This window comes from Salvelinus alpinus, chromosome 3 (assembly GCF_045679555.1).
Source record: "Salvelinus alpinus chromosome 3, SLU_Salpinus.1, whole genome shotgun sequence".
In the NCBI taxonomy this organism is placed as follows: domain Eukaryota; kingdom Metazoa; phylum Chordata; class Actinopteri; order Salmoniformes; family Salmonidae; genus Salvelinus; species Salvelinus alpinus.
This window is the reverse complement of record NC_092088.1, coordinates 109,496,679-109,520,669: the sequence shown is the minus strand read 5'-3', so window position 1 is coordinate 109,520,669 and position 23,991 is coordinate 109,496,679. Positions and strand designations below refer to the sequence as shown.

Below are 23,991 nucleotides of genomic sequence, written 5' to 3'. Positions count from 1 at the left end.
AGGACCGAGGAGTCCAGAGGGACGACCGCGCGGGTTAGGACCGAGGAGTCCAGCGGGACGACCGCGCGGGTTAGGACCGAGGAGTCCAGCGGGACGACCGCGCGGGTTAGTACCGAGGAGTCCAGCGGGACGACCGCGCGGGTTAGTACCGAGGAGTCCAGAGGGACGACCGCGCGGGTTAGGACCGAGGAGTCCAGCGGGACGACCGCGCGGGTTAGTACCGAGGAGTCCAGCGGGACAGTACCGAGGAGTCCAGCGGGACGACCGCGCGGGACAGTACCGAGGAGTCCAGCGGGACGACCGCGCGGGTTAGGACCGAGGAGTCCAGCGGGACGACCGCGCGGGTTAGTACCGAGGAGTCCAGCGGGACGACCGCGCGGGTTAGTACCGAGGAGTCCAGCGGGACAGTACCGAGGAGTCCAGAGGGACGACCGCGCGGGTTAGTACCGAGGAGTCCAGAGGGACGACCGCGCGGGTTAGTACCGAGGAGTCCAGCGGGACGACCGCGCGGGTTAGTACCGAGGAGTCCAGCGGGACGACCGCGCGGGTTAGTACCGAGGAGTCCAGCGGGACGACCGCGCGGGTTAGTACCGAGGAGTCCAGCGGGACGACCGCGCTGGACAGTACCGAGGAGTCCAGCGGGACGACCGCGCGGGTTAGGACCGAGGAGTCCAGCGGGACGACCGTGCGGGTTAGGACCGAGGAGTCCAGCGGGACGACCGCGCGGGTTAGTACCGAGGAGTCCAGCGGGACGACCGCGCGGGTTAGTACCGAGGAGTCCAGAGGGACGACCGCGCGGGTTAGGACCGAGGAGTCCAGCGGGACGACCGCGCGGGTTAGTACCGAGGAGTCCAGCGGGACGACCGCGCGGGTTAGTACCGAGGAGTCCAGCGGGACGACCGCGCGGGATAGTACCGAGGAGTCCAGCGGGACGACCGCGCGGGTTAGTACCGAGGAGTCCAGCGGGACAGTACCGAGGAGTCCAGCGGGACGACCGCGCGGGTTAGGACCGAGGAGTCCAGCGGGACGACCGCGCGGGTTAGTACCGAGGAGTCCAGAGGGACGACCGCGCGGGTTAGTACCGAGGAGTCCAGCGGGACGACCGCGCGGGTTAGTACCGAGGAGTCCAGCGGGACGACCGCGCGGGATAGTACCGAGGAGTCCAGCGGGACGACCGCGCGGGTTAGTACCGAGGAGTCCAGCGGGACAGTACCGAGGAGTCCAGCGGGACGACCGCGCGGGTTAGGACCGAGGAGTCCAGCGGGACGACCGCGCGGGTTAGTACCGAGGAGTCCAGAGGGACGACCGCGCGGGTTAGTACCGAGGAGTCCAGAGGGACGACCGCGCGGGTTAGTACCGAGGAGTCCAGCGGGACGACCGCGCGGGTTAGTACCGAGGAGTCCAGCGGGACAGTACCGAGGAGTCCAGAGGGACGACCGCGCGGGTTAGTACCGAGGAGCCCCGAGGGACGACCGCGCGGGTTAGTACCGAGGAGTCCAGCGGGACGACCGCGCGGGTTAGTACCGAGGATTCCAGCGGGACGACCGCGCGGGTTAGTACCGAGGAGTCCAGCGGGACAGTAACGAGGAATCCAGCGGGACGACCGCGCGGGTTAGTACCGAGGAGTCCAGCGGGACAGTACCGAGGAGTCCAGCGGGACGACCGCGCGGGTTAGTACCGAGGAGTCCAGCGGGACGACCGCGCGGGTTAGGACCGAGGAGTCCAGCGGGACGACCGCGCGGGTTAGGACCGAGGAGTCCAGGTTAGTACCGAGGAGTCCAGAGGGACGACCGCGCGGGTTAGGACCGAGGAGTCCAGGTTAGTACCGAGGAGTCCAGAGGGACGACCGCGCGGGTTAGGACCGAGGAGTCCAGCGGGACGACCGCGCGGGTTAGGACCGAGGAGTCCAGAGGGACGATAATATAATAATACTGTTACCTGTTATAATGCTGCTATAACACTGTCACCTGTTATATTGCTGCTGTAACACTGTCACCTGTTATAATGCTGCTGTAACACTGTCACCTGTTATAATGCTGCTGTAACACTGGCACCTGTTATAATGCTGCTGTAACACTGGCACCTGTTATAATGCTGCTGTAACACTGGCACCTGTTATAATGCTGCTGTAACACTGGCACCTGTTATAATGCTGCTGTAACACTGGCACCTGTTATAATGCTGCTGTAATACCTGTTATAATGCTGCTGTAATACCTGTTATAATGCTGCTGTAACACTGGCACCTGTTATAATGCTGCTATAACACTGGCACCTGTTATAATGCTGCTGTGACACTGGCACCTGTTATAATGCTGCTGTAACACTGGCACCTGTTATAATGCTGACCGCGCGGGTTAGGACCGAGGAGTCCAGCGGGACGACCGCGCGTGTTAGGACCGAGGAGTCCAGCGGGACGACCGCGCGTGTTAGGACCGAGGAGTCCAGCGGGACGACCGCGCGTGTTAGGACCGAGGAGTCCAGCGGGACGACCGCGCGGGTTAGGACCGAGGAGTCCAGAGGGACGATAATATAATAATACTGTTACCTGTTATAATGCTGCTATAACACTGTCACCTGTTATATTGCTGCTGTAACACTGTCACCTGTTATAATGCTGCTGTAACACTGGCACCTGTTATAATGCTGCTGTAACACTGGCACCTGTTATAATGCTGCTGTAACACTGGCACCTGTTATAATGCTGCTGTAACACTGGCACCTGTTATAATGCTGCTGTAACACTGGCACCTGTTATAATGCTGCTGTAATACCTGTTATAATGCTGCTGTAATACCTGTTATAATGCTGCTGTAACACTGGCACCTGTTATAATGCTGCTATAACACTGGCACCTGTTATAATGCTGCTGTGACACTGGCACCTGTTATAATGCTGCTATGACACTGTCACCTTTTTCCCCCTCAGGACAAGATGAAGATGCTGCAAGAGGACTGGACCAAACTGTCAACCTCACAGAAACAAGTAGGTGGAATGAAGTGTTTGATATACAGTGCATTCGTAACGTTTTCATCAAGGATCTCTCTGTACTTTCCTCCGTTCATCTTTGCCTCGATCCTGACTGCTGCCGCCACCGTGCTTCACCGTAGGGATGGTGCCAGGTTTCCTCCAGATGTGACGCTTGGCATTCAGGCCAAAGAGTTCAATCTTGGTTTCATCAGACTAGAGACATTCTTGTTTCTCATGGTCTGAGAGTAATTTAGGTTCCTTTTTGCAAGTTCCAAGTGGGCTGTCATGTACTTTTTACTGAGGAGTGGCTTCCGTCTGGCCACTCTACCATAAAGGCCTGATTGGTGGAGTGCTGTAGAGATGGTTGTCTTTCTGGAAGGTTCTCCCATCTCCACAGAGGAGCTCTGTCAGAGTGACCATCGGGTTCTTGGTCACCTCCCTGACCAAGGCCCTTCTCCACCCATTGCTCAGTTTGGCTGGGTGGCCAGCTCTAGGAAGAGTCTTTATGGTTCCAAACTTCTTCCATTTAAGAATGATGGAGGCCGCTGTGTTCTTGGGGACTTTCAAAGCTGCAGAAGGTTTTTGGTACCCTTCCCCAGATCTATGCCTCGACACAATCCTGTCTCTGAGCTCTACGGACAATTCTTTCGACCTCATGGCTTGGTTTTTGCACTGACATGCAGTGTCGACTGTGGGACCTTTTATATAGACAGGTGTGCCTTTCCAAATCACGTCCAATCAATTGAATTGACCACAGGTGGACTCCAATCAAGTTGTAGTAACAATGTGGAAAAAGTCAATGGGTCTGAATACTTTCCGAATACACTGTAGATGTAGTTATATACATATGGTGGTGGTGGTATAGATGTAGTTATATATATATGGTGGTGGTGGTGGTATAGATGTAGTTATATACATATGGTGGTGGTATAGATGTAGTTATATACATATGGTGGTGGTGGTGGTATAGATGTAGTTATATACATATGGTGGTGGTGGTGGTATAGATGTAGTTATATACATATGGTGGTGGTGGTGGTGGTATAGATGTAGTTATATACATATGGTGGTTGTATAGATGTAGTTATATACATATGGTGGTGGTGGTATAGATGTAGTTATATACATATGGTGGTGGTGGTGGTATAGATGTAGTTATATACATATGGTGGTGGTGGTATAGATGTAGTTATATACATATGGTGGTGGTGGTATAGATGTAGTTATATACATATGGTGGTGGTGGTGGTATAGATGTAGTTATATACATATGGTGGTGGTGGTATAGATGTAGTTATATACATATGGTGGTGGTGGTATAGATGTAGTTATATACATATGGTGGTGGTGGTATAGATGTAGTTATATACATATGGTGGTGGTGGTATAGATGTAGTTATATACATATGGTGGTGGTGGTATAGATGTAGTTATATACATATGGTGGTGGTTGTATAGATGTAGTTATATACAAATGGTGGTGGTATAGATGTAGTTATATACATATGGTGGTGGTATAGATGTAGTTATATACATATGGTGGTGGTGGTGGTGGTGGTGGTGGTATAGATGTAGTTATATGCATATGGTGGTGGTATAGATGTAGTTATATACATATGGTGGTGGTATAGATGTAGTTATATACATATGGTGGTGGTGGTATAGATGTAGTTATATACATATGGTGGTGGTGGTGGTATAGATGTAGTTATATACATATGGTGGTGGTATAGATGTAGTTATATACATATCGTGGTGGTATAGATGTAGTTATATACATATGGTGCTGGTGGTGGTGGTATAGATGTAGTTATATACATATGGTGGTGGTGGTATAGATGTAGTTATATACATATGGTGGTGGTGGTATAGATGTAGTTATATACATATGGTGGTGGTGGTATAGATGTAGTTATATACATATGATGGTGGTATAGATGTAGTTATATACATATGGTGGTGGTATAGATGTAGTTATATACATATGGTGGTGGTATAGATGTAGTTATATACATATGGTGGTGGTATAGATGTAGTTATATACATATGGTGGTGGTGGTATAGATGTAGTTATATACATATGGTGGTGGTGGTATAGATGTAGTTATATACATATGGTGGTGGTGGTATAGATGTAGTTATATACATATGGTGGTGGTGGTGGTATAGATGTAGTTATATACATATGGTGGTGGTGGTGGTATAGATGTAGTTATATACATATGGTGGTGGTATAGATGTAGTTATATACATATGGTGGTGGTGGTGGTATAGATGTAGTTATATACATATGGTGGTGGTGGTGGTATAGATGTAGTTATATACATATGGTGGTGGTGGTGGTATAGATGTAGTTATATACATATGGTGGTGGTGGTATAGATGTAGTTATATACATATGGTGGTGGTATAGATGTAGTTATATACATATAGTGGTGGTGGTATAGATGTAGTTATATACATATGGTGGTGGTATAGATGTAGTTATATACATATGGTGGTGGTATAGATGTAGTTATATACATATGGTGGTGGTGGTGGTATAGATGTAGTTATATACATATGGTGGTGGTATAGATGTAGTTATATACATATGGTGGTGGTATAGATGTAGTTATATACATATGGTGGTGGTGGTGGTATAGATGTAGTTATATACATATGGTGGTGGTGGTGGTGGTGGTATAGATGTAGTTATATACATATGGTGGTGGTGGTATAGATGTAGTTATATACATATGGTGGTGGTATAGATGTAGTTATAATCATATGATGGTGGTGGTGGTATAGATGTAGTTATATACATATGGTGGTGGTGGTATAGATGTAGTTATATACATATGGTGGTGGTATAGATGTAGTTATATACATATGGTGGTGGTGGTGGTATAGATGTAGTTATATACATATGGTGGTGGTGGTGGTGGTATAGATGTAGTTATATACATATGGTGGTGGTGGTATAGATGTAGTTATATACATATGGTGGTGGTATAGATGTAGTTATATACATATGATGGTGGTGGTGGTATAGATGTAGTTATAGGCATGTGGTGGTGGTATAGATGTAGTTATATACATATGGTGGTGGTGGTGGTATAGATGTAGTTATATACTTATGGTGGTGGTATAGATGTAGTTATATACATATGGTGGTGGTGGTGGTATAGATGTAGTTATATACATATGGTGGTGGTGGTGGTATAGATGTAGTTATATACATATGGTGGTGGTATAGATGTAGTTATATACATATGGTGGTGGTGGTATAGATGTAGTTATATACATATGGTGGTGGAGGTGGTATAGATGTAGTTATATACATATGGTGGTGGTATAGATGTAGTTATATACATATGGTGGTGGTGGTGGTGGTATAGATGTAGTTATATACATATGGTGGTGGTATAGATGTAGTTATATACATATGGTGGTGGTATAGATGTAGTTATATACATATGGTGGTGGTGGTGGTATAGATGTAGTTATATACATATGGTGGTGGTGGTGGTATAGATGTAGTTATATACATATGGTGGTGGTGGTATAGATGTAGTTATATACATATGGTGGTGGTGGTGGTATAGATGTAGTTATATACATATGGTGGTGGTGGTATAGATGTAGTTATATACATATGGTGGTGGTGGTATAGATGTAGTTATATACATATGATGGTGGTGGTGGTATAGATGTAGTTATATACATATGGTGGTGGTGGTGGTATAGATGTAGTTATATACATATGGTGGTGGTGGTATAGATGTAGTTATATACATATGGTGGTGGTGGTGGTATAGATGTAGTTATATACATATGGTGGTGGTGGTATAGATGTAGTTATATACATATGATGGTGGTGGTGGTATAGATGTAGTTATATACATATGGTGGTGGTGGTGGTATAGATGTAGTTATATACATATGGTGGTGGTGGTGGTATAGATGTAGTTATATACATATGATGGTGGATGTAGTTATATACATATGGTGGTGGTGGTGGTGGTATAGATGTAGTTATATACATGTGGTGGTGGTGGTATAGATGTAGTTATATACATATGGTGGTGGTGGTGGTATAGATGTAGTTATATACATATGGTGGTGGTTGTATAGATGTAGTTATATACATATGGTGGTGGTGGTGGTATAGATGTAGTTATATACATATGGTGGTGGTGGTGGTATAGATGTAGTTATATACATATGGTGGTGGTGGTGGTATAGATGTAGTTATATACATATGGTGGTGGTGGTGGTATAGATGTAGTTATATACATATGGTGGTGGTGGTGGTATAGATGTAGTTATATACATATGGTGGTGGTGGTATAGATGTAGTTATATACATATGGTGGTGGTGGTGGTATAGATGTAGTTATATACATATGGTGGTGGTGGTGGTATAGATGTAGTTATATACATATGGTGGTGGTGGTGGTATAGATGTAGTTATATACATATGGTGGTGGTGGTATAGATGTAGTTATATACATATGGTGGTGGTGGTGGTATAGATGTAGTTATATACATATGGTGGTGGTGGTGGTATAGATGTAGTTATATACATATGGTGGTGGTGGTGGTATAGATGTAGTTATATACATATGGTGGTGGTGGTGGTATAGATGTAGTTATATACATATGGTGGTGGTATAGATGTAGTTATATACATATGGTGGTGGTGGTGGTATAGATGTAGTTATATACATATGGTGGTGGTGGTATAGATGTAGTTATATATATATATGGTGGTGGTGGTATAGATGTAGTTATATACATATGGTGGTGGTATAGATGTAGTTATATACATATGGTGGTGGTTGTATAGATGTAGTTATATACAAATGGTGGTGGTGGTATAGATGTAGTTATATACATATGGTGGTGGTGGTATAGATGTAGTTATATACATATGGTGGTGGTATAGATGTAGTTATATACATATGGTGGTGGTTGTATAGATGTAGTTATATACATATGGTGGTGGTGGTATAGATGTAGTTATATACATATGGTGGTGGTGGTGGTATAGATGTAGTTATATACATATGGTGGTGGTGGTATAGATGTAGTTATATACATATGGTGGTGGTGGTGGTGGTATAGATGTAGTTATATACATATGGTGGTGGTGGTGGTATAGATGTAGTTATATACATATGGTGGTGGTGGTGGTATAGATGTAGTTATATACATATGGTGGTGGTGGTGGTATAGATGTAGTTATATACATATGGTGGTGGTGGTGGTATAGATGTAGTTATATACATGTGGTGGTGGTGTAGATGTAGTTATATACATATGGTGGTGGTGGTATAGATGTAGTTATATATATATATATATGGTGGTGGTGGTATAGATGTAGTTATATACATATGGTGGTGGTGGTGGTATAGATGTAGTTATATACATATGGTGGTGGTGGTATAGATGTAGTTATATACATATGGTGGTGGTGGTGGTATAGATGTAGTTATATACATATGGTGGTGGTATAGATGTAGTTATATACATATGGTGGTGGTGGTATAGATGTAGTTATATACATATGGTGGTGGTATAGATGTAGTTATATACATATGGTGGAGGTGGTATAGATGTAGTTATATACATATGGTGGTGGTGGTGGTATAGATGTAGTTATATACATATGGTGGTGGTGGTGGTGGTATAGATGTAGTTATATACATATGGTGGTGGTTGTATAGATGTAGTTATATACATATGGTGGTGGTATAGATGTAGTTATATACATATGGTGGTGGTTGTATAGATGTAGTTATATACATATGGTGGTGGTGGTATAGATGTAGTTATATACATATGGTGGTGGTGGTATAGATGTAGTTATATACATATGGTGGTGGTGGTGGTATAGATGTAGTTATATACATATGGTGGTGGTGGTATAGATGTAGTTATATACATATGGTGGTGGTGGTGGTATAGATGTAGTTATATACATATGGTGGTGGTGGTGGTATAGATGTAGTTATATACATATGGTGGTGGTGGTGGTATAGATGTAGTTATATACATATGGTGGTGGTATAGATGTAGTTATATACATATGGTGGTGGTGGTGGTATAGATGTAGTTATATACATATGGTGGTGGTGGTGGTATAGATGTAGTTATATACATATGGTGGTGGTGGTATAGATGTAGTTATATACATATGGTGGTGGTGGTGGTATAGATGTAGTTATATACATATGGTGGTGGTGGTATAGATGTAGTTATATACATATGGTGGTGGTGGTGGTATAGATGTAGTTATATACATATGGTGGTGGTGGTGGTGGTATAGATGTAGTTATATACATATGGTGGTGGTGGTGGTATAGATGTAGTTATATACATATGGTGGTGGTGGTATAGATGTAGTTATATACATATGGTGGTGGTGGTGGTGGTATAGATGTAGTTATATACATATGGTGGTGATGGTGGTATAGATGTAGTTATATACATATGGTGGTGGTGGTGGTATAGATGTAGTTATATACATATGGTGGTGGTGGTATAGATGTAGTTATATACATATGGTGGTGGTGGTGGTATAGATGTAGTTATATACATATGGTGGTGGTGGTGGTGGTATAGATGTAGTTATATACATATGGGGGACTGTCTCTCACCATCCTCCTCCCTATCCTGGGGGGCAAAATGCATTTGCGTCCTCTACCCTTGAGGTTTTCAAAAGTTATCTTTTGAATGTTTTAATAATTGCCCTGACAGTGCTCAGTGGTATATTCAATCGTTTGTGGATCTTCTTGTGTATCCATGACCAGATTTTTGAAGGTCTACGACCGTCTGTCTCTTTAAACTGCCAGGTCTTTTGTTTTATTCATGGTGTTGGATGACAAAGGGATATTGCATGCATGTTACCTCATTTTTATACCCTAGTGAAACAGGAAGTGATGTAATGGCTCAATTAAGTTCCTCAAGACTTAGATAAGTGGAATGTAATTCCTGGTTTAATTTTGGTAGATGTTATTTACAATAATCTGTAGGGATGCCATTAATTGTGAAACCTTGATTTGGAGGACATTGCTTTTTAATTACTAGGCTAACTGACTCTCTGATGTTTCAGGTCTACATGACTAACTGACTCTGTGATGTTTCAGGTCTACATGACTAACTGACTCTGTGATGTTTCAGGTCTACATGACTAACTACTAGACTGTCTCTGTGATGTTTCAGGTCTACATGACTAACTGACTCTGTGATGTTTCAGGTCTACATGACTAACTGACTCTGTGATGTTTCAGGTCTACATGACTAACTGACTCTGTGATGTTTCAGGTCTACATGACTAACTACTAGACTGACTCTGTGATGTTTCAGGTCTACATGACTAACTACTAGACTGACTCTGTGATGTTTCAGGTCTACATGACTAACTACTAGACTGACTCTGTGATGTTTCAGGTCTACATGACTAACTACTAGACTGACTCTGTGATGTTTCAGGTCTACATGACTAACTACTAGACTGACTCTGTGATGTTTCAGGTCTACATGACTAACTACTAGACTGTCTCTGTGATGTTTCAGGTCTACATGACTAACTACTAGACTGACTCTGTGATGTTTCAGGTCTACATGACTAACTACTAGACTGTCTCTGTGATGTTTCAGGTCTACATGACTAACTACTAGACTGACTCTGTGATGTTTCAGGTCTACATGACTAACTACTAGACTGACTCTGTGATGTTTCAGGTCTACATGACTAACTACTAGACTGTCTCTGTGATGTTTCAGGTCTACATGACTAACTACTAGACTGTCTCTGTGATGTTTCAGGTCTACATGACTAACTACTAGACTGACTCTGTGATGTTTCAGGTCTACATGACTAACTGACTCTGTGATGTTTCAGGTCTACATGACTAACTACTAGACTGTCTCTGTGATGTTTCAGGTCTACATGACTAACTACTAGACTGACTCTGTGATGTTTCAGGTCTACATGACTAACTGACTCTGTGATGTTTCAGGTCTACATGACTAACTACTAGACTGACTCTGTGATGTTTCAGGTCTACATGACTAACTACTAGACTGACTCTGTGATGTTTCAGGTCTACATGACTAACTGACTCTGATGTGTGCTCTGCAGGTTTACATGCATCTGGCGGAGGATGATAAGGTGCGCTATACGACTGAGATGAAGTCCTGGGAGGAACACATGATGGATATCGGACGGGAGGACCTGATCAGACGGAAAAAGACCCACAAGAAAAAAACAGTTACTAAAGGAGGCAAACAGAAACCCAAAGTGAAAGTGGTGAAAACTAAATCTGCAGAAGCTAAGACAGTGAGGAGCGGGAAAAAGGCCTGAGTTGTTCTGGAGAGGAAGGGTGCTGTTATAAAGGCAAGTTACCGTCCCAAATAAAATACACTTTGTTTATCAGTTGTTCATAGTCCTATCAATGCTCGTAGCGCCTCAAACTGTGAAAGACCCTTCATCAGTCTGTGAAAGATCATGAAACATTCTCAACCGACAGTTCAGAATGAGAATTCACTATGATGTCACAAAGCAGTGTTCTTTCTACTATGAAAAGATGAATGATGTTGAAGTTCCTGTCGCCAGGGCCACGTTCTGTATATACTGTCTCTATGCATTACGTACTGTACAGGCTAGTCTATACTAGATATAGTCTTTGTTAAGAGACTTGCCGGCTGAGTGTTGACATACCAGTGACTTTGTTTGTAGACTATTCGTTTTTACCTGCGGAGAAGTTGCCTCATGTTTTGTATTTAATCTTTATTAAATAAACATTTACGTACATAAAAAAAAGGACACTTCATATTATACACAATGTTTATACAGTGAAAACAAGTTGGGAGGAAATCGACAAGGTCCATAAACGCTGTATGATGAAAGTAAACTATGTACAATGTCTACACACTTAATGCTCACATCGTATAATAAAACTGTACAATATCTACACATTAATGCTGAAAAAGGTGAACTGTATAAGTTAGAGAGGTGCTGAGTGGTCAGGTGACGGCTCCTGTAGCAGAGCCTGGAAGTCTGGAGAGCAGACCAGCTTGTGCTTGATGTTCCCCAGGATACTCATGTCTCCAGTCAGGCCCTCAGACAGACGCACAGACACCAGTTGCTGTGGGAGAAAAAACAGATGATTTAGCCCCTCATTGTCTGACCCTAAGACATTGTCTTTACATCCTGGATCACAGTGAATCAGGACTATGTGGTTCTTTAGGACTAAACACATCCTGGATCACAGTGAATCAGGACTATGTGGTTCTTTAGGACTAAACACATCCTGGATCACAGTGAATCAGGACTATGTGGTTCTTTAGGACTAAACACATCCTGGATCACAGTGAATCAGGACTAAACACATCCTGGACTACAGGACTACGTGGCTCTTAAGGACTAAACACATCCTGGATCACAGTGAATCAGGACTATGTGGTTCTTTAGGACTAAACACATCCTGGATCACAGTGAATCAGGACTATGTGGTTCTTGAGGACTAAACACATCCTGGATCACAGTGAATCAGGACTATGTGGTTCTTGAGGACTAAACAGGAGAGCTCCCTCTGAGACGTCCATAGTGATGTTCCTCAACACCATCTAACCCTGTAATATGTCTATTATATTAACGGACCTGTAGGAAAGAGAAGGCCGCTCCCTCTGAGACGTCCATAGTGATGTTCCTCAACACCATCTAACCCTGTAATATGTCTATTATATTAACGGACCTGTAGGAAAGAGAAGGCCGCTCCCTCTGATACGTCCATAGTGATGTTCCTCAACACCATCTAACCCTGTAATATGTCTATTATATTAACGGACCTGTAGGAAAGAGAAGGCAGCTCCCTCTGAGACGTCCATGGTGATGTTCCTCAACACCATCTAACCCTGTAATATGTCTATTATATTAACGGACCTGTAGGAAAGAGAAGGCCGCTCCCTCTGAAACGTCCATAGTGATGTCTCCCAGCACCAGCTGCACCTTGCCAGACTTCCTGATCTGTAGTTTACCCAGAAAGCCCTCTGTGAACTCTGACAGGACAGGAACGTCTTGACCAGCAGGGTCCTGTGGAAGAACATGGCCGTTAGGGTCAGGGGTTAGGAGAACTCTGACTGGATGGGAACACTGTCTCTAGCAGGGTCCTGAGGGAGAACATGGCCTTTAGGGTCAGGGGTCAGGAGAACTCTGACCGGATGGGAACACTGTCTCTAGCAGGGTCCTGAGGGAGAACATGGCCTTAGGGTCAAGGGTCAGGGGTTAGGAGAACTCTGACAGGATGGGAACGCTGTCTCTAGCAGGGTCCTGAGGAGGGTCAGGGGTCAGGAGAACTCTGACCGGATGGGAACACTGTCTCTAGCAGGGTCCTGAGGGAGAACATGGCCTTAGGGTCAAGGGTCAGGGGTTAGGAGAACTCTGACCGGATGGGAACGCTGTCTCTAGCAGGGTCCTGAGGAGGGTCAGGGGTCAGGAGAACTCTGACCGGATGGGAACACTGTCTCTAGCAGGGTCCTGAGGAGGGTCAGGGGTCAGGAGAACTCTGACCGGATGGGAACACTGTCTCTAGCAGGGTCCTGAGGGAGAACATGGCCTTTAGGGTCAGGGGTTAGGGGAACTCTGACTGGATGGGAACACTGTCTCTAGCAGGGTCCTGAGGAGGGTCAGGGGTCAGGAGAACTCTGACCGGATGGGAACACTGTCTCTAGCAGGGTCCTGAGGGAGAACATGGAATACAACAAATGTAGACCTTAGTGTGAAATGTTTCTCTGTTAGAGTGAAGTGGACGGTAGAACATAAGGATAGAAGGTGGTCGTTACTCACTGGTGCTTTAATGTGAGAGGAGCGCTTGCTGTCGGACTTGGAGTCTTTTTTACCATTTTTTTCTGGGGCTGTGATTGGCTGGCCGGTGGCTGTGGTTGGCTGGCCGGTGGCTGTGGTTGGCTGGCCAGGGATAATATCAGGAAGCTGGATGAACAGCAACTCTTCTGTCTCTGAAACCGTCAGCTGATGGAAGAGATCTGCTACAGAGGGCTGGTCTGGGCTCAGGACCCCCTGGCCTGGTCCGTACTGAGGGATCTGGTCTGGGCTCAGGACCCCCTGGCCTGGTCCGTGCTGAGGGATCTGGTCTGGGCTCAGGACCCCCTGGCCTGGTCCGTACTGATGTCTTGCTCCATACTGAAGGGGCAGGTGTGGGTTAGTAGTAGCAGGGGCTCTGAATGCTGTAGGGCAACAAACACAGGACCATCAGCTACCTGGGAACCAGTTTGGATTGACAAGACGCATGTATCATGTCTTTATGTATTGAGTCTGTGCACCTCCATATACCCCCCATGTATGTGCATGTCTGTCTACATACTGTGTTGTGCATCCAGGGCCTTCAGGAAACACCACTTTGACTTATTCCTCATTGTGTTGTTACAGACGGAATTATAAATGGATTCAATGAGATTGTGTCACTGGCCTACACTCAATACCCCATAATGTCAAAATGGAATTAAGTTTGTAGAAATTAACAAATGAAAAGCTGAAATGTCTTGAGTGAATAAGTTTTCAACCCTTTTGTATTGGCCTAAATAAGTTCAGGAGTAAAAATGTGCTGAACAATGGACTTCCCCGTTGTCTCTGCTGCTGTTTGTTGATCCTTTCACTCTCTTCCTGTTAGTTTAATCAAACTGGCGTTGACAACTTTACCAACGTCCTAGTTTTGTTCTCCCTCTTCTTCCAAAAGCGTCCGGGATGGAAACGTTTCATCTGGCATGGATCTGCAGGACCTCCTCCAGACGGAGAAGCTGAGTAACATGATGCCGTCTCACTGCAGTCGCTGTCCTCAGAAATATACAGGAGGATCTCTGGGTTGTGAACTCTGCTTCAGATGCAATAGTTAGACCAAGGACGATTAAAGTGGAGGAAAGGATGATGGTGTCTGTGTAAATACAGGTAGTGGTGTTAATCCTCTGCACAGCCAGGCAACAACATGGATTCTGGAAAGAAATGCTGTCCACATGCTAGACTGGTGTCGCTCATTCAGCCGATGAGAAACATTCAACCGGTTTTCCCCACTAAGCAACGAGTCAGAGCCTGATCCTTCCCAGGAGTCTCCTCCACCGTTACGGGGTCTGGGCCTTCCCAGGAGTCTCCTCCACCGTTACGGGGCCTGGGCCTTCCCAGGAGTCTCCTCCACCGTTACGGGGTCTGAGCCTTCCCAGGAGTCTCCTCCACCGTTACGGGGCCTGAGCCTTCCCAGGTGTCTCCTCCACCGTTACGGGGTCTGAGCCTTCCCAGGAGTCTCCTCCACCGTTACGGGGCCTGAGCCTTCCCAGGAGTCTCCTCCACCGTTACGGGGCCTGAGCCTTCCCAGGAGTCTCCTCCACCGTTACGGGGCCTGAGCCTTCCCAGGAGTCTCCTCCACCGTTACGGGGTCTGGGCCTTCCCAGGAGTCTCCTCCACCGTTACGGGGTCTGAGCCTTCCCAGGAGTCTCCTCCACCGTTACGGGGCCTGAGCCTTCCCAGGAGTCTCCTCCACCGTTACGGGGTCTGAGCCTTCCCAGGAGTCTCCTCCACCGTTACGGGGTCTGAGCCTTCCCAGGAGTCTCCTCCACCGTTACGGGGTCTGAGCCTTCCCAGGAGTCTCCTCCACCGTTACGGGGCCTGAGCCTTCCCAGGAGTCTCCTCCACCGTTACGGGGTCTGGGCCTTCCCAGGAGTCTCCTCCACCGTTACGGGGTCTGAGCCTTCCCAGGAGTCTCCTCCACCGTTACGGGGTCTGGGCCTTCCCAGGAGTCTCCTCCACCGTTACGGGGTCTGGGCCTTCCCAGGAGTCTCCTCCACCGTTACGGGGTCTGAGCCTTCCCAGGAGTCTCCTCCACCGTTACGGGGCCTGAGCCTTCCCAGGAGTCTCCTCCACCGTTACGGGGTCTGGGCCTTCCCAGGAGTCTCCTCCACCGTTACGGGGTCTGAGCCTTCCCAGGAGTCTCCTCCACCGTTACGGGGTCTGGGCCTTCCCAGGAGTCTCCTCCACCGTTACGGGGTCTGAGCCTTCCCAGGAGTCTCCTCCACCGTTACGGGGTCTGGGCCTTCCCAGGAGTCTCCTCCACCGTTACGGGGTCTGAGCCTTCCCAGGAGTCTCCTCCACCGTTACGGGGCCTGAGCTGGGCCTTCCCAGGAGTCTCCTCCACCGTTACGGGGTCTGAGCCTTCCCAGGAGTCTCCTCCACCGTTACGGGGTCTGGGCCTTCCCAGGAGTCTCCTCCACCGTTACGGGGTCTGGGCCTTCCCAGGAGTCTCCTCCACCGTTACGGGGTCTGGGCCTTCCCAGGAGTCTCCTCCACCGTTACGGGGTCTGAGCCTTCCCAGGAGTCTCCTCCACCGTTACGGGGTCTGAGCGTCTTGCCAGGCTTTTTTCACTATACTTGACTTGAGTGGGTTGAGTCACTGACATGATCCTTCCTCTCTGGTCTTGGGTGACATCTTTGTGGGCTCCTCCTTGTCTCAGGGTAGTACGTTGGTGGTCTGTCGATGTCCCTCTGATGTTGGGGGGGCTGTGCTTTGGCAAAGTGGGTGGAGTTATATCCTGCCTGGTTGCCCCCCCCTCAGTCCCCAGTGTCGGGGGGCTAGGGTCAGTCTGACCTATCCTGTCTTCTCTGGGTGTCGGGGGGCTAGGGTCAGTCTGTCCTATCCTGTCTTCTCTGGTGTCGGGGGGCTAGGGTCAGTCTGTCCTATCCTGTCTTCTCTGGTGTCGGGGGGCTAGGGTCAGTCTGTCCTATCCTGTCTTCTCTGGGTGTCCTGTGTGATCTTAAGTATGCTCCCTCTGATTCTGCCATCTCTCTCTGCCCGAGGACCATGCCTGACAACTCCTGGCTGTCCCCTCTCCCCCAGGTCGTGCTGCTGATCCAGTTTCCGCTGTTCTGCCTGCGGCTATGGAACCCTGATCTGTTCACCGGACGTGCTACCTTTTTCCAGACCTGCGGTTTCCTGTCTCTCGCTACCGTAACTGCTGTCTCGACCCCTGAATGCTCGGCTATGGAAAGTCAACTGACATTTACTCCTGAGGTGCTGACCTGTTGCACACTCTACAACCACTGATTATTTGACCCTGCTGCTCATCTATGATCATCTTGAAGAACAATCTAGCCTTAATGACCATGTACTCTTATCTCTACCTGCACAGAGGAAAACCTGGTTCAGTCTGCTTTCCAACAGATACTCGAAACAATTCACCTTTTAGCAGGACAAAACCCTAGAGGAAAACCTGGTTCAGTCTGCTTTCCAACAGATACTGGAAACAGTTCACCTTTCAGCTGGACAAAACCCTAAAACACAAGGCCAAATATACACTGGGGTTGTTTACCAAGATGACATTGAATGTTCCTGAGTGGCCGAGTTAATTCAAAAAACTAAGTCGCCTTGAAAATCTATGGCAAATGGCTATCTTGCAATGATCAACAACCAACTTGACAGAGCTTGAGCAATTTTTTTAAAAGAATGAAAAGATTGTACAATCCAGGTGTGCAAAGCTTTTAGAGACACTGCCAAAGGTGATTCTAACATGTATTGACTCAAGGGTGTGACTACTTATGTAAATTAGATATATTTAATTTTCGATACATTTTGAAATCTAAAAATGATTTTAATCCATTTTTAATTCAGGCTGTAACACAATGTGGAACAAGTCAAGGGGTATGAATACTTTCTGAAGGCACTGTGTCTACTTACATGGAGTTGTTGCCTCTGTTATCAGGAAGTTGATGGATTGATACAGTGGCAGTTGAATCGGCTTGTTCTTGGCATCATTTTTCAAACCAGGATCATCCAAAAACTACATGGGGGAAAAAGTGTGAGGTTTAAATAAATATATGCATTTCAATCAGGGGTTGGAACCGGTTCATGGAAATAACTACATGTTTCTATGAACAGAATCAGAACCGGGAACGAAAGTGATCTATACTGTTCCCGGAACAGAACTGTTATGTTAAACAAATGGGAACCAGTTAATAACGTTATCCCTCTGTCAATCAGAAACTTCTTCCAGCGTCTGCCTGCCAGCTAAAAATCGTTACCATTGTGTGTGCGTGTAGGCTACCTGCCCCTCGCCCTCCAAAAGCATTGCTGTAACCTACTAACGTTACAAGCATGATTCAGAAGATGCGGGGAGAGATTTTTAATTTGAGAAGAATGGAATGACTTTTTCAATGCTAGTTAGGGATACTATAGTTATCACATTTCACATTGGATTTATTAACAACAGAAAGGTAAGACGTGATTTGCATTCTGGTGCTGCTCTGCACTCACAAGCTTTTTAACTAGCTTCTCTGGTCCAACGTTAAACCAACTCTGAAGTTCAAAGTAGTAAACAACTCACTGAGCTATAGCTTTCTAGCTCCATAACAAGCTGCTCTACCTGCACTGCATGATTGGTGAAGTAGGTTTAAAAAGGAACGATATCAACCGGTACTTTTCTTTGGTTCGAACCAGTTCAGAACTTTTATATTGCTGGTCGGAACAGAAAAGAACGGGACTAGTCATTAAGGCTGTGTGTGTACTTTAGGTTAACTAGTCATTAAGGCTGTGTGTACTTTAGGTTAACTAGTCATTAAGGCTGTGTTACTTTAGGTTGACTAGTCATTAAGGCTGTGTGTGTACTTTAGGTTGACTAGTCATTAAGGCTGTGTGTACTTTAGGTTAACTAGTCATTAAGGCTGTGTGTACTTTAGGTTGACTAGTCATTAAGGCTGTGTGTACTTTAGGTTGACTAGTCATTAAGGCTGTGTTACTTTAGGTTGACTAGTCATTAAGGCTGTGTTACTTTAGGTTGACTAGTCATTAAGGCTGTGTTACTTTAGGTTGACTAGTCATTAAGGCTGTGTGTACTTTAGGTTGACTAGTCATTAAGGTTGTGTTACTTTAGGTTGACTAGTCATTAAGGCTGTGTTACTTTAGGTTGACTAGTCATTAAGGCTGTGTGTACTTTAGGTTGACTAGTCATTAAGGTTGTGTTACTTTAGGTTGACTAGTCATTAAGGCTGTGTGTGTACTTTAGGTTGACTAGTCATTAAGGCTGTGTGTGTACTTTAGGTTGACTAGTCATTAAGGCTGTGTTACTTTAGGTTGACTAGTCATTAAGGCTGTGTTACTATAGGTTGACTAGTCATTAAGGCTGTGTGTGTACTTTAGGTTGACTAGTCATTAAGGCTGTGTTACTTTAGGTTGACTAGTCATTAAGGCTGTGTTACTATAGGTTGACTAGTCATTAAGGCTGTGTGTTGTACTTTAGGTTGACTAGTCATTAAGGCTGTGTTACTCACATCATCCCGTTGAAGCTTGTGTAACATATCATCATCGTTTTCCTCTGAGGCACGTCTCTCCTTCTTAAAACACTTAGCTACAGGAGAGGATCTGCTGTCTCCAAGGTCGGTCCCTCTCCACCCCCCTGCACAGAACAGAGGACAGGACACACTGGGATCAAGCGTTTCTAATGATCATAATAATAACCTCTTTAACACACAGTAAAGACATCTTCTGGCAGAGAAGGTCCAATTCACCTGGTTTCTTTACTGTGTCTGCAGGACCCTGTTCAAAGATGGAGTGGGACTGAATGGTCTGATGGGGGCGCTCTCTTCTCTCCACTCTCCTCTCCCTGTGCCTCTCCTCCCTCACTCTTCTGTCCTTCTTTGGTGCAACATGGGCCTCTTCCTTTAACCTGGGGGAAGGAGTTCAACGTTAACATGTATTCTTCTAAACGGGATCCTCGGTAGTCTAATGGAATGTGTCTTCAAGCAATACGTCAACACTCACTCATCTTTACTCTTCCTCAGAGAATGGACATTGGGTACGAAGGTTTTCTGTAATAAAAATATAAATGATTAATTTCTACTGTTTTTGTCTGAATATCATGACTGTTTTGTTTAATGCTTGTGACAGGACACTGGACACAGTGACAGGACACTGGACACAGTGACAGGACACTGGACAGCTGTTTATTTGCCTGTTGTTCATCACCCACTGTGTTTCCGTTTACACTGTAGACTGGTTACTTAACCCGAATCTTTTTTAATTTTATTAACAACAAATCAATACATAAAGTACATGAGGGAACACAAGTGTGTATAGATTATATACAATGGACAATCGAGCTAGGGGGTACAATATTACATTACAATTACACAAGGACCTTAAGGGACATACTTACAATTCTAACAGCTTTTTTGTTCGTAGAGTATTTAATTGTCTTAAAATACAGGCCAAAAGAATAATGAAATTAATTACATAAAAATGTTTCAGCTTATTTCTATCGTATGTAAAGAATCCAAGCAGTATATCTCTCCACAATAGTGTAAAATCTTCATAAATGTGTTGAATTATAAATCTACTGATGTCTTGCCACAGTTTTCTTACATGAATACAATGCCCAAACAGATGCAACACTGTTTCTGGGTGGTCATTACAAAAGGAGCAATTTGAGTTGATGTTTTCCTTAAACTTCTTCATATAGTGGTTGGCAGGATAATATTTATGAATAATTTTAAAGGAAACTTCCTTAATTTTGTTATTAAGTAGATATGTGTGTAGCAACATCCAAACCTTTTTCCAACAGATAAATCCATTCCAATAAGGCATGACAACATCCTGCTGAAACAAGGTTCGTATCGCTCTCTTGTTGAATGGACCAAAAGAGAAACAAATCTTTCCTACTGAGTCAACAGGGCCAACGAAAGGCTCTGAGGGTCTTGACACGTTCCTGAATAACAGAGCAACACCTGAGGGAATGGCATCTAAAACAATTGCAAAATCTTTAGGTGTTACAGGGACCTTGTAAAGTGATAAGAATTCCTTATAACTGAGTAAAATACCCTCTGCATTTACCAGTTGGCTCACCGATAGGATATTATTTTGGAACCAATATTCTAAAAACAATGAAGTATTTTTATACAATATATCACGATTATTCCATATATAATATCTGTGCGGAGAAAAATTGTGTTTATAAATTAATTACCATGACAAGAAAACCTGCCGATGAAAAGCACAAAGTTTCACTGGAACTTTGGCAATATTATAATTGCAAAACAACATGAAGTTAAGGCCACCAAAAGTAGAGAAGACATGAAGAGGAATAAAATTCCAGATAGAAGTGGGTTTTCTTAGGAATTGTTTTATCCAATTGATCTTGAAAGTATTATCTAAGGTAGTAAAGTCCAGAAAATTCAGCCCACCATTCTCATAAGTGTTCATTACAACAGTTTTCCTAATGTAATGGGTACGGTTTCTCCACAGAGAGTTGAAAAGCATCTGGTCTATCTCCTTGCTTATTTTACCGTCAAGATATAAAGATAGTATGCGCCGTATGTTAGTCTAGAGATACCTTCAGCCTTGGTTATTAGGACTCTACCTTTTAAAGATAAGTCCCTCTGTTTCCATTGATTTAGCTTCTTCTAGGGGTTTTTAATAAGAGGGTTAACATGTAGTAAGCCTCTAGACTTCTGATCCTTAGTGATGGTTGTGCTTAAATATGTACGTTCTTCTTTCACTGGAATGCCATAATATGAAGGTGTCACACAATCTTTGACAGCCACGAGTTCACATTTATTAATGTTAAGATATAAAAATTTGTCGTTCTGCCCCTGAACAAGGCTGTCATTGAAAATATGAATTTGTTCTTCACTGACTTGCCTAGTTAAATAAAATATATATTTTTGGCTACGATTAGTTTAGATAGTCTAGCCAGCCAATTTATCAATCCATTTTTTTTTTCTGACATGGCTAATTGAGTAGGGGGGCTGGGGCCTTTTTTCTTCTGACATGGCTAATTGAGTAGGGGGGCTGGGGCCTCTTAGCAGCCTGGGGCCCTAAGCGACCGCTTATGCCTGGAGCAGGGCCCTGATGGCACAGATACAAAGATGAGTCCTCTATCTATCTCTATGGGTTGAGTACCTAGTCTGTGATATACCGTATGAGTGTTCCCATTGGGTATCACCTTTTTGAACCCGCCCAGAGTCAGGTCCCGGGACCGCAGGGACGTCAGTCTGCCTGGAGGAGTGGGAGAGTTCAGCACGGTCCGACGAGGTAACCCACTGCCAGCTACATTTAGTCTGGTGGTACCGGAGTAGCCCGCCATAACGTCCGTGTTGCTGTTTGGATCAGCCATTCTGCTAATCACTGTCTGGAACGGACGGCTTTGTGACAATACAGTATTAAGGGGATGTAGGCTGTTGAAGGCTACTAAACCGACACCCGTTATTCGATGGGGAAGCCTACAAAGGAAATGACATCATAACTCCGATTTGGAATAAACAATATTTGAGCCGAATTCCTATTTCTTCTTCATCACGCTGTCCAATAGCCTAATAAACAGGCCTATGATGTGTGAATGAATAAGAGGCCTTGTTACTGTGAAGTCAGAGAATGCAGGTATCCCCTCCGTAAACACGGATATCGGTGTTCACACAACACTGTTATTGTACGGTAAGCCTCCAGAAGCCGTAGCGTCCATCTTGTCTGTCATGTCTGGCCACATCTGACCACAAACAGCGACTGAACAGCAGCCTATATACCGACTGAACAGCAGCCTATATACAATCCGAATCCAACAGTCTGTCCTGGAAAGCATATTGTAGGTGTTGCGTACAAGGCCTTGGTAAAAAGCAGTTGGCTACATCCTTGATACAAAGTAACTTACTGATACCCTGATGAAGACAGCTTGGCTGTAGCATCTGAGCTCCTAGTGGCTCTCCTTAATTTAGAAATATTACAAAGTAACTTACTACCTGATCACGTGAACAAGTCTTCAGTAACACAACCTACATTACCCGCGCGCTGTAGCCTAGTGAAGGACACTTCACAACAGACGGTAAACGCTCATTCGGTTCCCCGAGTTAATCACATCAGCACCGTTTATTCTGCTTTGTTATGTCTTCACACGATTCCATTATCTGAACAGAAGGTGGCGTTGTTTATTCGGTCAGAGAAGTATATCTGTGTTGTAACCTGATAAAATAGTATCCCAATTGTAGAATACAACCCCTATTATATTTGTTCCAATTCATTATTGTTATGTTTCTTTTTCTGCCGTTTTGGTGAAAAAACAAAAATAAATTCCCGTGAGATGAAAGGCGCAGGACTGTGCAACGTGGTAAAGGCCACACCCTCTCATGCAACACTATGCCAATTGGCCACATGGTGGCGCTATAACAATCGATTGAAAATGCTAACTTTAATAGGTCAGCCCCCGCACCCCGTGTGACCTAGAGTCATGAAATTTGGTCCATAGGTCCCTCTCCTCACAAAGAACAAATTTCCCCCAAGAACCCATAAAGTCCGCCTTGATGGATTTTCCGCCATTTAGAATTTTGTGAAAATCACTTGAAACTCTACTCCTCTCGCACCGATTTGACGGATCTGCACAAAACTTGACATGTGGCATGTATGGACCAAGGTTTATCAACACAATAATTTCCATACTAGTAACAAAAACATGGCCGCTATTTCCCAATGAACATTCACGTGGGCGTGGTCTCACACACAAATGCATACAAATCAGACAAGGATATTCGTATTGTGACAAAAATTGGTCCACTGTCAAAACACAACATATGTAAGGACATTTAGATTGACCACACGGTGGAGCTCTAACAGGAAGTCAGTCCAGCTAACCACATTTAGATTGACCACACGGTGGAGCTCTAACAGGATGTCAGTCCAGCTAAGTACATTTAGATTGACCACACGGTGGAGCTCTAACAGGAAGTCAGTCCAGCTAAGGACATTTAGATTGACCACACGGTGGAGCTCTAACAGGAAGTCAGTCCAGCTAACCACATTTAGATTGACCACACGGTGGAGCTCTAACAGGATGTCAGTCCAGCTAAGTACATTTAGCCACACGGTGGAGCTCTAACAGGAAGTCAGTCCAGCTAAGCACATTTAGATTGACCGCACGGTGGAGCTCTAACAGGAAGTCAGTCCAGCTAAGCACATTTAGATTGACCACACGGTGGAGCTCTAACAGGAAGTCA

The 23,991-nt window shown here is 45.0% G+C and overlaps 2 protein-coding genes across 7 annotated transcripts in view; one reads left to right on the top strand and one right to left on the bottom strand.

Moving 5' to 3' along the window:
* The window catches only part of tfam (transcription factor A, mitochondrial), a 28,024-nt gene extending 8,178 nt beyond the window's left edge, over window positions 1-19,846 (top strand). For 2 of the 4 annotated variants that reach the window (XM_071394832.1, XM_071394830.1), the window contains exons 6-8: window positions 2,928-2,984; window positions 11,101-11,355; window positions 19,546-19,846. In XM_071394832.1, coding sequence (XP_071250933.1) covers window positions 2,928-2,984; window positions 11,101-11,322 — 279 coding nt within the window. In that variant the 3' untranslated portion in view covers window positions 11,323-11,355; window positions 19,546-19,846. Of the gene's footprint in view, window positions 1-2,927; window positions 2,985-11,100; window positions 11,392-19,545 lie in introns of those variants that run through there. The other 2 variants (XM_071394831.1, XM_071394828.1) reach the window with 1 other exon arrangement.
* Window positions 11,729-22,881, bottom strand: LOC139571686 (DNA-directed RNA polymerase III subunit RPC4). 3 transcript variants are annotated; one of them, XM_071394825.1, is made up of 9 exons: window positions 22,368-22,877; window positions 21,927-22,230; window positions 19,775-19,821; window positions 19,522-19,679; window positions 19,285-19,409; window positions 17,696-17,798; window positions 13,807-14,204; window positions 12,904-13,053; window positions 11,729-12,106 (listed from the first exon to the last, which is right to left on the bottom strand). In XM_071394825.1, the coding sequence occupies exons 2-9, from the start codon at window positions 22,122-22,124 to the stop codon at window positions 11,966-11,968; spliced, it is 1,320 nt and encodes a 439-aa protein (XP_071250926.1). In that variant the 5' UTR covers window positions 22,125-22,230; window positions 22,368-22,877; the 3' UTR covers window positions 11,729-11,965. The 3 variants fall into 3 exon arrangements, with proteins under 3 accessions (XP_071250926.1, XP_071250927.1, XP_071250928.1); XM_071394826.1 differs by having other exon boundaries at window positions 21,954-22,875; XM_071394827.1 differs by lacking the exon at window positions 12,904-13,053 and having other exon boundaries at window positions 21,927-22,881.
* Window positions 22,882-23,991: the final 1,110 nt, after the last annotated feature.